Consider the following 12,706-nt stretch of genomic DNA (forward strand, 5'->3'; position numbering starts at 1 on the left):
CAATGAGGGTATTTGCGGTTAAGTGTAACTAATCCAAATTGAAAAGTGCACAGTAACGCGATTTTATTCCTATTATCTCTTTCAGATGGCTTCTTCGACGCCAGGCTCCCTACCTCAAATCGTTCAGTGAAGCATCCTCTGTGTCCTGTTAAATTTTTGCCGCTCATACGGAAACCCTTGTGTACACTACTGGCCATTAAAATTGCTACACCACGAAGATGACGTGCTAAGGACACTAAATTTAACCGACAGGAAGAAGATGCTGTGATACGCAAATGATTAGCTTTACAAAGCATTCACACAAGGTTGGCGCCGGTGGCGACACTTACAGCGTGCTGACATCAGGAAAGTTTTCAACCGATTTCTCATACACAAAAAGCAGTTGACCGGCGATGCCTGGTGACACGTTGTTGTGATGCCTCGTGTAAGGAGGAGACATGCGTACCATCACGTTTCCGACTTTGATCAAGGTCGGATTGTAGCCTATCGCGATTGCGGTTTATCCTATCGTGACATTGCTGCTATCGTTGGTCGAGAGCCAATGACTGTTAGCAGAATATGGAATCGGTGGGTTCGGGATGGTAATACGGAACGCCGTGCTGGATCCCAACCGTCTCGTATCACTAGCAGTCGAGATGACAGGCATCTTATCCGCATGGCTGTAACGGATCGTGCAGCCACGTCTCGATCCCTGAGTCAAGAGATGGGGACGTTTGCAAGACAACAACCATCTGCAACAACAGTTCGACGACGTTTGCCGCAGCATGGACAATCAGCTCGGAGACCATGACTGCGGCTACCATCCACGCTGGATCACAGACAGGAGCGCCCGCGGTGGTGTACTCAACGACGAACCTGGGTGCACGAATGGCAAAACGTCATTTTTTCGGATGAATCCAGATGCTGTTTACAGAATCTGGAATGTCACATCCGTGTTTGGCGACATCGCGGTGAGCGCAAATTGGAAGCGTGTAGTCGTCATCGCCATACCGGCGTATCACCAGGCGTGATGGTATAGGATGCCACTGGATACACGTCTCGGTCACCTCTTGTTCCCATTGACGGCACTTTGAACAGCGGACGTTACATTTCAGATGTGTTACGACCCGTTGTCCTACCCGTCATTCGATCTCTGTGAAACCCTACATTTCAGCAGGATAATGCGCGACCGCGTGTTGCAGCTCGTGTACGGTCCTTTCTGGATACAGAAAATGTTCGACTGCTGCCCTGGCCAACACATTCTCCAGATATCTCACCAATTGAAAACGTCTGGTCAATGGTGGCCTAGCAACTGGCTCGTCACAATATGCCAGTCACGTCTCTTGATGAAATGTGGTATCGTATTGAATTTTCATGGGCAGCTGTACCGGTACACGCCATCCAAACACTGTTTAACTCAATGCCCAGGCGTATCAATGTTGTTATTACGAACAAAGGTGGTTGCTGTGGGGGCTGATCTCCGTATCTACGCACTCAAATTGCGTGAAAATGTAATCAGGTGTCAGTTCTACTATAATATATTTGTCCAATGAATACCCGTTTATCATCTGCATTTCTTCTTGGTGTAGCAATTTTAATGGCCAGTAGTGCACATTGCTTCGGTTTGGGTTGGTGCAAAACTTAGCAGCGTTTTACAGTAAGTTTATAAACGCAACGAACACGCACATCGGTGATTTTAATCATCAACAATATATTCTCATTCATTATTGAAAAAGTCTGCCAGCGCTGGAGTAACTTTTAGATTCCGCGTCTGCAGGAATAACGTAGTTTTGAGGCAGAGGGTTGTTTGACAGAGAGCAGAAAAGATGAAAATATGAGGGCGCAAGATCTGGTAAATAAGGTGGGTGCATAATGACTTACGAAAACAGTCCCTGTATAGTGTTTTTTGTCAGTCTAGCGTCATGCGGGCAAATGTTATCTTGGAGTAGCATCACTTCACGCTGTCTTCCTGTTCGTTGTTCTTCGATTGCGTCTGCAACAGGGGTCTTCTGACGTCAATAAATGTCAGCAGTGATGGTTACACATCAAGGAAGAATACCACGCCGTCGCTGTTTCACCAGATGCACAACATTAGCTATTATGGATGCACAACATTCTTTGTACGGGGAGTAACTGTTTCTTTTGGGCTCAACTATATCTTTCTTTTATTTATTTTATCATAAAGAGACCATTTCTCGTCATCATCAACGAAAAAGTGTGGGAATGATGGGTGGTGTTCACGATCCAATTTATGATGAACATGCAGAGATGTACATATGCTCACCAGCTGATTTTTGTGATTTTTGGTTTATAGCATGAGATACCCATACACCCGATTTTTGAACCATCCTCATAATATGCAAATGTCGCACTATTGCGAAATGACCACAGTTCATCACATTTGCCGGTTCTCGAGTACTGACGTGGGTCATTGTCTATTAATGCTTTTAAATGGTCTTCAGCAAACCCCGATGGTCTTCTTGAACGTGAAGAGTCACTAATGTCAAAATGATCCTCCATAAACCGTGCCCAAAAGCATTATCCCACACCCGACGCAAATGTTTCTGGCTGTCTCAGCTGCTGTCACCCCTCTATTGAACTCAAACAGAATAGAATGTCAGCAATGTTTCTATTTCTCCACTTAACACTCAGCTTTCTATCGTTCACAGCTGCACTCACTATCTCCAGACGACAAAATAACAATATGGAAACTAAATAGCAACAGTGAACTACAATGAACTACAAACAAAAGTTAAAATCCATAAAAAAACCTTAGCTAACTGAATATCAACATGCAAAACAACAACGCTACCATCTTATAAATCTGACATATCTTCTTGTCTTTAGACGAAAATAATGCCATGCCACAGTGTTGATATGGCAGTGACATCGAAATCTTGTAATCTAGTAAAGAGAAGGATGTTTGGTGGGGGTTGGTAATTACAGCAGTCATTCACTTTTTGATGACAGTTTATGCACCGGAATTCATCAGTGTGGCTTAACACTATATGGGCACCAGTCTAACGCCGAAATGCATAGAAAAAGCAATTGTTACGATTATGGGGAGTTCTTTAATGTTATCATTACATAAAGGTAATGTAATAAAAACCAATGAGCTCCTGGAAGGTTGTTGCAGTCACTGGTTCGTTTCACCTCTTAACAGTGCAAGAGCCTCAGTAAAGCATTTTGGAGGGTTAACATTGTTTTACTCCTAACGTTACACATAGTGCGGCAGCACTATTTTTCTCTACGAACGATTGTGTCTATATATTTTTAGGAAGGACCACATTCCGAGCAGGCACACGGGGGGAGGGGTTTATTAGTGATTGGGAGCTCCAACGTTAGGCGGGTGATGGAGCCCCTTAGGGAAATAGCGGAAAGGTCGGGGAAGAAGGCCAGTGTTCACTCTGTCTGCTTGCCGGGGGGTCTCATCCGAGATGTGGAGGAGGCCCACCCGGGGGCGATAGAGAGCACTGGGTGCACCCGACTGCAAATTGTTGCTCATGTCGGCACCAATGACTCCTGCCGTCTGGGTTCAGAGGTCATCCTCAGTTCGTACAGGCGGTTGGCGGAGTTCGTGAAGGCTGAAAGCATCGCTCGCGGGGTGGAATCAGAGCTAACTATTTGTAGTATCGTTCCCAGAACCGATCGCGGTCCTCTGGTTTGGAGCCGAGTGCAAGGCTTAAACCAGAGGCTCAGACGATTCTGCGGAGAGCTGGGGTGCAAATTTCTGGACCTCCGCTATCGGGTGGAGAAATGTAGGGTCCCCCTGAATAGGTCAGGCGTGCACTACACGCCGGAAGCGGCTACTAGGGTAGCGGAGTACGTGTGGAGTGCACATGTGGGTTTTTTAGGTTAGAGAATTCCCTCCCTAGGCCCGACAAGACGCCTCCTGAGACGCGGTAAGGCAGGAATAGGCAAAATGCAATAGGGAATAACAATATTAATGTGCTAATAGTAAACTGCAGGAGCGTCTATCGAAAGGTCCCAGAACTGCTCTCATTAATAAACGGTCACAACGCCCATATAGTACTAGGGACAGAAAGTTGGCTGAAACCACATGTAAACAGTAATGAAATCCTAAGCTCAGATTGGAATGTATACCGCAGAGACAGGCGGGACACTGAAGGGGGAGGCGTGTTTATAGCGATAAGAAGTGCAATAGTATCGAAGGAAATTGATGGAGATTCGAATTGTGACATGATTTGGGTGAAGGTCGCTGTTAAAGCAGGCTCTGACATGGTAATTGGATGACTCTATAGGCCCCCGGGCTCAGCAGCTGTTGTGGCTCAGCACCTGAAGAATAATTTGGAAAATATTTCGAGTAGATTTCCCCACCATGTTATAGTTCTGGGTGGAGATTTTAATTTGCCGGATATAGACTGGGAGACTCAAACGTTCATAACTGGTGGCAGGGACAAAGAATCCAGTGAAATATTTTTAAGTACTTTATCTGAAAACTACCTTGAGCAGTTAAACAGAGAACCGACTCGTGGCGATAACATATTAGACCTTCTGGTGACAAACAGACCCGAACTATTTGAATCAGTTAATGCAGAACAGGGAATCAGCGATCATAAAGCGGTTACTGCATCGATGATTTCATACGTAAATAGAAATATTAAAAAAGATAGGAAGATTTTTCTGTTTAGCAAAAGTGACAAAAAGCAGATTTCTGAGTACCTAATAGCTCAACACAAACATTTTGTCTCAAGTACAGATAGTGTTGAGGATCAGTGGACAAAGTTCAAAACCATCGTACAATATGCGTTAGATGAGTATGTGCCAAGCAAGATCGTAAGAGATGGGAAAGAGCCACCGTGGTACAACAACTGAGTTAGAGACCTGCAGCGGAAGCAAAGGGAACTTCACAGCAAACATAAACATAGCCAAAGCCTTGCAGACAAACAAAAATTACACGAAGCGAAATGTCGTGTGAGGAGATCTATACGAGAGGCTTTCAATGAATTCGAAAGTAAAGTTCTATGTAGTGACTTGGCAGAAAATCCTAAGAAATTTTGGTCCTATGTCAAAGCGGTAGGTGGATCAAAACAAAATGTCCAGACACTCTGTGACCAAAATGGTACTGAAACAGAGGATGACAGACTAAAGGCCGAAATACTAAATGTCTTCTTCCAAAGCTGTTTCACAGAGGAAGACTGTACTGTGCTTCTCTATATTGTCGGACAGTTGACAAAATGGTAGATGTCGAAATAGACGACAGAGGGATAGAGAAACAATTAAAATCGCTCAAAAGAGGGAAGGCCACTGGTCCTGATGGGATACCAGTTCGATTTTACACAGATTACGCGAAGGAACTTGCCCCCTTCTTGCAGCGGTGTACCGTAGGTCTCTAGAAGAGCGAAGCGTTCCAAAGGATTGGAAAAGGGCACAGGTCATCCCCGTTTTCAAGAAGGGACGTCGAACAGATGTGCAGAACTATAGACCTATATCTCTAACGTCGACCTGTTTTGGAACAGGTATTATGTTCGAGTATAATGTCTTTTCTGGAGACTAGAAATCTACTCTGTAGGAATCAGCTCGCGCGATACGTCCACGAGACTCAGAGGACCTTAGACACGGCTTCACAGGTAGATGCCGTGTTTCTTGACTTCCGTAAGGCGTTTAACACAGTTCCCCACAGTCGTTTAATGAACAAAGTAAGAGCATACGGACTATCAGATCAATTGCGTGATTGGATTGAGGAGTTCCTAGATAACAGAACGCAGCATGTCATTCTCAATGGAGAGAAGTCTTCCGAAGTAAGAGTGATTTCAGGTGTGCCGCAGGGGAGCCTCATAGGACCGTTGCTATTCACAATATACATAAATGACCTGGTGGATGACATCGGAAGTTCACTGAGGCTCTTTGCAGATGATGCTGTGGTGTATCGAGAGGTTGCAACAATAGAAAATTGTACTGAAATGCAGGAGGATCTGCAGCGAATTGACGCATGGTGCACGGAATGGAAATTGAATCTCAATGTAGACAAGTGTAATGTGATGCGAATACATAGAAAGATAGGTCCCTTATCATTTAGCTACAAAATAGCAGGTCACCAACTGGAAGCAGTTAATTCCATAAATTATCTGGGAGTACGCATTAGGAGTGATTTAAAATGGAATGATCATCTGAAGTTGATCGTCGCTAAAGCAGATACCAAACTGAGATTCATTGGAAGAATCCTAGGAAAATGCAATCCGACAACAAAGGAAGTAGGTTACAGTACGCTTGTTCGCCCACTGCTTGAATACTGCTCAGCAGTGTGGGATCCGCACCAGATAGGGTTGATAGAAGAGATAGAGAAGATCCAACGGAAAGCAGCGCGCTTCGTTACAGGATCATTTAGTAATCGCGAAAGCGTTACGGAGATGATAGATAAACTCCAGTGGAAGACTCTGCAGGAGAGACGCTCAGTAGCCCGGTACGGGCTTTTGTTAAAGTTTCGAGAACATACCTTCACCGAAGAGTCAAGCATTATATTGCTTCCTCCTACGTATATCTCGCGAAGAGACCATGAGGATAAAATCAGAGAGATTAGAGCCCACACAGAAGCATACCGACAATCCTTCTTTCCACGTACAATACGAGACTGGAATAGAAGGGAGAACCGATAGAGGTACTCAGGGTACCCTCCGCCACACACCGTCAGGTGGCTTGCGGAGTATGGATGTAGATTTAGATGTAGATTCTATCAAAAAGAAGTGAAATAAAAAAAAATCATAGCACAATGTTGCTTGTTACGTGTCTCCTAAGTAATATTGCCATTCTGAAAATCTTGTAGTGAAAAATGAACAAAATAAAAGTACAAAATTGTTATTGTTTTATTAGTATCAAGACTACAGTTAATTAAAACTCCCACAGTCCCTTCTTGAGTGATTCACACATTTTGAATTGTAATTTATTTATGTGACGAGGTTTGATCTTCGAGCTTTCTATTTTGTAATTGAAAAGTCGGAAGCACCTGGTGTATGCACTCAGTCAGTACAGAAAGTTTGCCGTTGTTACTTTGTTAATTTTGTTGTAAGAATTTTTATTTGTTTCTTATGTTTAGCGTCTCTAGGGTCCTAGTCTGTGATATAAGGTAGCAAAAGACACACATTTGCTCCCAAAACTTCGCCAGGTACTTTTTCACGAAGGTGACACTAACGCACGATAGTAGGGACAGTGTTTAAAGTAAATAATTTTGTAGAATATGTTAGCAATATTTTTAGGCACATCTCAGATTACGTATGTAAAAAGTGTGTAACAGTTTGCAGAAACAGTTACAAATAATTCCATTGCAAAGCAAACGTTTACAGATGATTTACAGATTTAACCAAAAATTTAAAACACACTAACTGAAAATTGTTCTCTTTTATGTTACCACTTCCTTCCACCGATCCCTGCCATGCTGCAGCACCTATGGCGCTCCAGAACGACGAGTGAGCTCTTTTAGGGGTCAGATTAATACGTTCTCTGGTATGTTTTCTTCTAGTTTTTGAATATCAAATACAAACGAATTAATTTTCTGGATGGCTCTGATGCAATTCTTCAGCTTATAACACTACCGTCTGCTACTGCTGTACCATAACCACAAAACTGGATGCAGTTCGTATAGTCAAATTATTTTTATTCAAGCAATTATAGTATAATGAAGCAGAGCAGTGTTACCTTCTGAAAGGATTTTAGTTGTGTTGACCGTGAAATACCTAACGGAAGTAGGTTATCGGAAGTGAAAGTCAGAATTACGTAAATATTTAAACAGTAACAAAGAATATGTTACCTAGCCACACTGTTCAAAGGATAAAGAAAACGGTCGCCAGCCTAATTAGGCATAGGAATGAGTAACATTCTTGTTTAAGAAAATGGATATGAGTAACTTCAACGGACAAACACAACCTATACTTGGCCACACAAGAGTGCAATGAACGTGGCACCTGGATATGTTCACGTTAAAGAAAGTGCTAACAGTTATAAGAGAACATGGCTATTTGCATAATGGTAACAGAAAATGACATATACCTTTGCCTTCAAGGCTTAAAATAGGCATAGGTTCAATATTACTTTTCAAACATTTTCCTATCTGACACAAACTGTAAATATAGTTCACTGTAAAATTATGTACTTGTCATAGGGTAAGTCTCCCTCAGCCAATTACTTTTCTATTTAGAACGAAAGTTAAATGTATTTCACTAACAAACCATTTCTCACCGAATTTTCAATAAAAGAAGTTACTGTTTTCATTGTCTTTCTAATAATTGTTATTTATCATGAGCATAAATGATAAACTGTGGATCCTACAGGGTGGCGCACAAAATGTGTTACCATTTTGGTTTTGAATATAAACTTTATTGTCAATGCAATCAGAAAGGGACATATACTACAATGAAGAGCCGTCCAAGGAGATTTGTTCTAACTCGGCACATGCACAATATATCCACCATTTCATTTCCTAGCTTCCTTCAAACGAACATTGAAGTTAGTGATTACCCTACGGCACATGTCTTCCGTAATTTCACTGCAGGCTTGAAGAATAAGTCTTCTGAGCTCCATTAAATCACGCGGACGTTTCGGGAATTTTTTTTTCCTTTAGGTAACCCCAAATAAAAACGTCACATGGATTGAGGTCTAGACTATTGGGGAGGGGGGGGGGGGCGGCAATTTTGTCCGTCATTGATGCGACCTGGAAACCTGAGTGAAATGATCCGCATGCCGAAATGCTCGTGTAAAAACTTCAGCACAGTGCTCACAGTGTGTGGCCTTGTTCAATCTTGCTTGAACCACTGCCTGTTGAAGGGCAAGACAGTAGCAAGAAGCTTTGGAATGAAGCTACTGGGAAGCATGGTCTAATAATGCTCGCTGTTCACAGTTTCTTCAAAGAAAAAGAGTCCAATAAATACCGTGACTGGAAATTGCTGACCACGCTGTAATCGTCGGAGCGTAATGATGTCGTTCATGAAGCACTTGTGGGTTTTCAGTGGCCCAAAAGCGTACATTTCGTTTGTTAACCACACCGTGTAAATGAAAATGCGCCTCGTCTGAAAACCAAACGTTGCTGAGAGTTTCTTTCCTATCCTCCTCCCACTGAGGAAACAGTAGTCTCTGCAGCTTGAGTTCTTCAGTGAGCTTCTGTGCACAGGTCATCTTGTATGGTTACATACGGAGGTCACTTTTCAGAATGCCTTGAACGGAGCGTCTGGATATTCCCAGTTGCACTACTGCCTTTCTACACGATTTCCTGGGACTTCTCTGTACAGCAACTCGCACCACTTCAATATTCTCCGGCATAGGCTGAGGTCGCTTCACTTCCAATACTGTTCCTTCCTGCACAAATTTATTGTACAACCTGTGGATGGGCTTCTTGCAAGGGACCCATCACGTATTAAACTGTTCTCGGAAACGCCTCCGAGTCACAACAAGGCTTTTCGTTTCATGAAAAAGTAACACAATTGCCGATCGTTGCTGTGTAGTCCGTCTTCCATTGTCAGCCATTGCTGCCTACTAGTCTCCTAGCGGCAGTATCGTGAATTAAACGTCATTTTGTAACTCATTTGTTTTTCCAGGCTCTGCTGGTACCAAAGATCTTGTAAAAAGTAACTAGACTCACTGATGGCGCTGCGGTCGCCGGACAATTTTAACCTGCGGCTGAACGCCATTGTAGTGGTTGTAGTCTGATGTCGTGTGTAGTATTGTTGTTTATGAAGACCCTGATTCAACGTTGTATGTTTGTTGGGGCGTAAATACAGTACTTGTTACTCGTAATTCTACTATCTGTACGTTCAAATCAAAATAAGTACAATGGTGAAGAGTTACGCAGCGATTAATTGTACAAATAAATTCGAGAAAGGAACGAATATTACATTTCGCAGGTATGTGAATATTTTAAGTTGTTTTGTACGTCGGTGCACTTGCTTAATAAATGTTTTTGCAACACGGTATTAGCATAATGTCTGTGCATCTATTTGCAGGTTTCCTTTCTCAAAACCACAGCTGTTGCAAAACTGGTTACACGCTGTCAGGAGGCAAGATTTCGGACCGACAGAATACCATTTTATATGTTCTGATCATTTTGAAGAAAAGTGGCTGATCGGTAGTGTTTTCATGGTCTAGCTTAGGTTGAAACTTCATAATTTGGTCGTGAGCTGCCAACGCACTATGCCATATATAACGTACTTCTCGTCACAAAATGTAAAGCAAGGTAGAGTCAGAAAATATCTATTAACATAGTAGGCAAATCTTCGAGTATTTTGATGCATCTTGCGTACATCTATCGTAAATGAACTACGAAAAATGCTAGGGATCCAGTACATAATTTTTAGCTACGGCAGATTCCATTTAGTACGTAAGATAAATTCATAAACAGTGACTAGTTGCTGTTAAAAAGTATATTCTAGTAACGTATTTAAATGAGGCATTATGTTGGCGTCCTAACTCAAGGGAAGGCATTTTATAACCAAACGCGATGTATAAACATCGGAACTCCGCGCGTCAGTTTACCACTCTAATGGCCAGCGCCCAGCTATTCAATTTGTCCGCTCTTCACAGTCGAACACTCTTGCTGTAGAGATCCCAGCGGGATATCTAGCGTGCGTCGTAAATTGTGTTGTTGTTGTTGTTGTCTTCAGTCCTGATACTGGTTTGATGCAGCTCTCCATGCTACTCTATCCTGTGCAAGCCGCTTCATCTCCCAGTACCTACTGCAACCTACATCCTTCTGAACCTGCTTAGTGTATTCACCTCTTGGTCTCCCTCTACGATGTTTACCCTCCACGCTGCCCTCCAATGCTAAATTTGTGATCCCTTGATGCCTCAAAACATGTCCTACCAACCGATCTCTTCTTTTAGTCAAGTTGTACCACAAACTTCTCTTCTCCCCAATCCTATTCAATACCTCCTCATTAGTTACGTGAAATCACCCATCTTATCTTCAGCATCCTTCTGTAGCAGTAAATTGTGAATGAAAGAATTGGTAACATATTTCGTGCGCCACCCTGTATTACACCATTAATATGCACTTTCAGTACACAAGAGAAACCCAATATTGAACAGAACTTGAATTGAATAGCAAGAGTAATTGAAACTTTCTGTAATTAAGTAACTTTGTGCATTTTTAACTACTTTGAAGCAGGGGGCCCTTAATCTTGACCACTGTAGCAGAGCAGACTAAACGCTGAGGACAATAGCATGAGACTGCTGCTGCCAGCGTCGGAGTACCTGCTGTTGGTCGGCCTCTGGGAGGTAGGCCCCGTCCTCGCCGGGCGGCGGCGCCCTGTACAGCCCGTCGTCCTCTGTGGTCGTGGCGGCCGCCCCCACGTCGCCGGCCGGGGCGCATGCGCACACCGACCACGTGGCTAGGACGCACAAGGTGGCGGATACCTGCAGGGCAGACAGACAAAGACTCTTTCACGTAAGTGCTCAAACACTGAGCATTTCACGCCGTTACTGACGCACTGCATGTTTCAGCAAACGAGTACTGGATGTGGCTTAGATTCAAAGAAATAGTATCGGCATCAACTGAGAGATTTATACCAAATAAATTAGCAAACGACGGAGCTGATCCTCCTTGGTACACAAAACTGGTTAGAGCACTGTTGCAGAAACAACGAAACAATCATACCAAATTTAAACAGACTCAAAATCCCCAAGATTGGCAGTCCTTTACAGAAGCTCGAAATTTAGCGCGGAGTTCAGTGCGAGACGCCTATAAGGGTTTCCACAACGAAACTTTGTCTCGAAACCTGGCAGAAAATCCAAAGAGATTCTGGTCGTATGTGAAGTATGTTAACGGCCACAAACAAACAATGCCTTCCCTGCGAGATAACAATGGAGATACTATCGAAGACAGTCCTGCCAAAGCATAGTTACTACACACAGCCTTCCCAAATGCCTTCACAAAAGAAGACGAAGTAAATATACCGGAATTCGAATAGAGAACAGCTGCAACATGAGTAAAGTACAAGTAACTATCCTCGGAGTAGTGTAGCAACTCAAAGCATTTAATAAAAGCAAGTCTTCTGCTGAAGACTGTATACCAATTAGGTTCCTTCCGGAGTATGCTGATGCATTAGCACCATACTTAACAATCATATACAACTGTTCACTCGACGAAAGATCCGTACCCAAAGACTGCAAAGTTGCACAGGTCACACCAATATTCAAGAAAGGGAGTAGGAGTAATCCAGCCGGCCGCGGTGGTCTAGCGGTTCAGGCGCTCAGTCCGAAACCGCGCGACTGCTACGGTCGCAGATTCGAATCCTGCCTCGGGCATCGATGTGTGTGATGTCCTTAGGTTAGTTAGGTTTAAGTAGTTTTAAGTTCTAGGGGACTGATGACCACAGATGTTAAGTCCCATAGTGCTCAGAACCATTTGAACCATTTTTAGTAACTCACTAAATTACAGGCCCATAAAAACTTTGAGGTTCGCCGATGACATCGTAATTCTGTCAGAGACAGCACAAGACTTGGAACAGCAGCTGAACGGAATGGACAGTGTCTTGAAAGGAGGGTATAAGATGAACATCAACAAAAGGAAAACGACGATAATGGGATGTAGTCGAATTAAGTCGGGTGATGCTGAGGGTATTAGGTTAGGAAATGAGACACTTAAAGTAGTAAAGGAGATTTGCTATTTGGGGAGCAAAATAACTCATGATGGTCGAAGTAGAGAGGATATAAAATGTAGAATGGCAATGGCAAGGAAAGCGTTTCAGAAGATGCAAAATTTGTTAACATGGAGTATAGATTT

At 43.1% G+C, this 12,706-nt stretch overlaps 1 protein-coding gene across 2 annotated transcripts in view; it reads right to left on the reverse strand.

Annotated features, from left to right (window-relative positions):
* Positions 1-12,706, reverse strand: part of LOC126284609 (uncharacterized) — an 89,588-nt gene that overhangs the window by 41,029 nt on the left and 35,853 nt on the right. For both annotated transcript variants that reach the window (XM_049983670.1, XM_049983669.1), the window contains exon 2: positions 11,176-11,337. In XM_049983670.1, coding sequence (XP_049839627.1) covers positions 11,176-11,337 — 162 coding nt within the window. The remainder of the gene's footprint in view (positions 1-11,175; positions 11,338-12,706) is intronic.

This window comes from Schistocerca gregaria, chromosome 8 (assembly GCF_023897955.1).
Source record: "Schistocerca gregaria isolate iqSchGreg1 chromosome 8, iqSchGreg1.2, whole genome shotgun sequence".
Taxonomy (NCBI): Eukaryota; Metazoa; Arthropoda; class Insecta; order Orthoptera; family Acrididae; genus Schistocerca; species Schistocerca gregaria.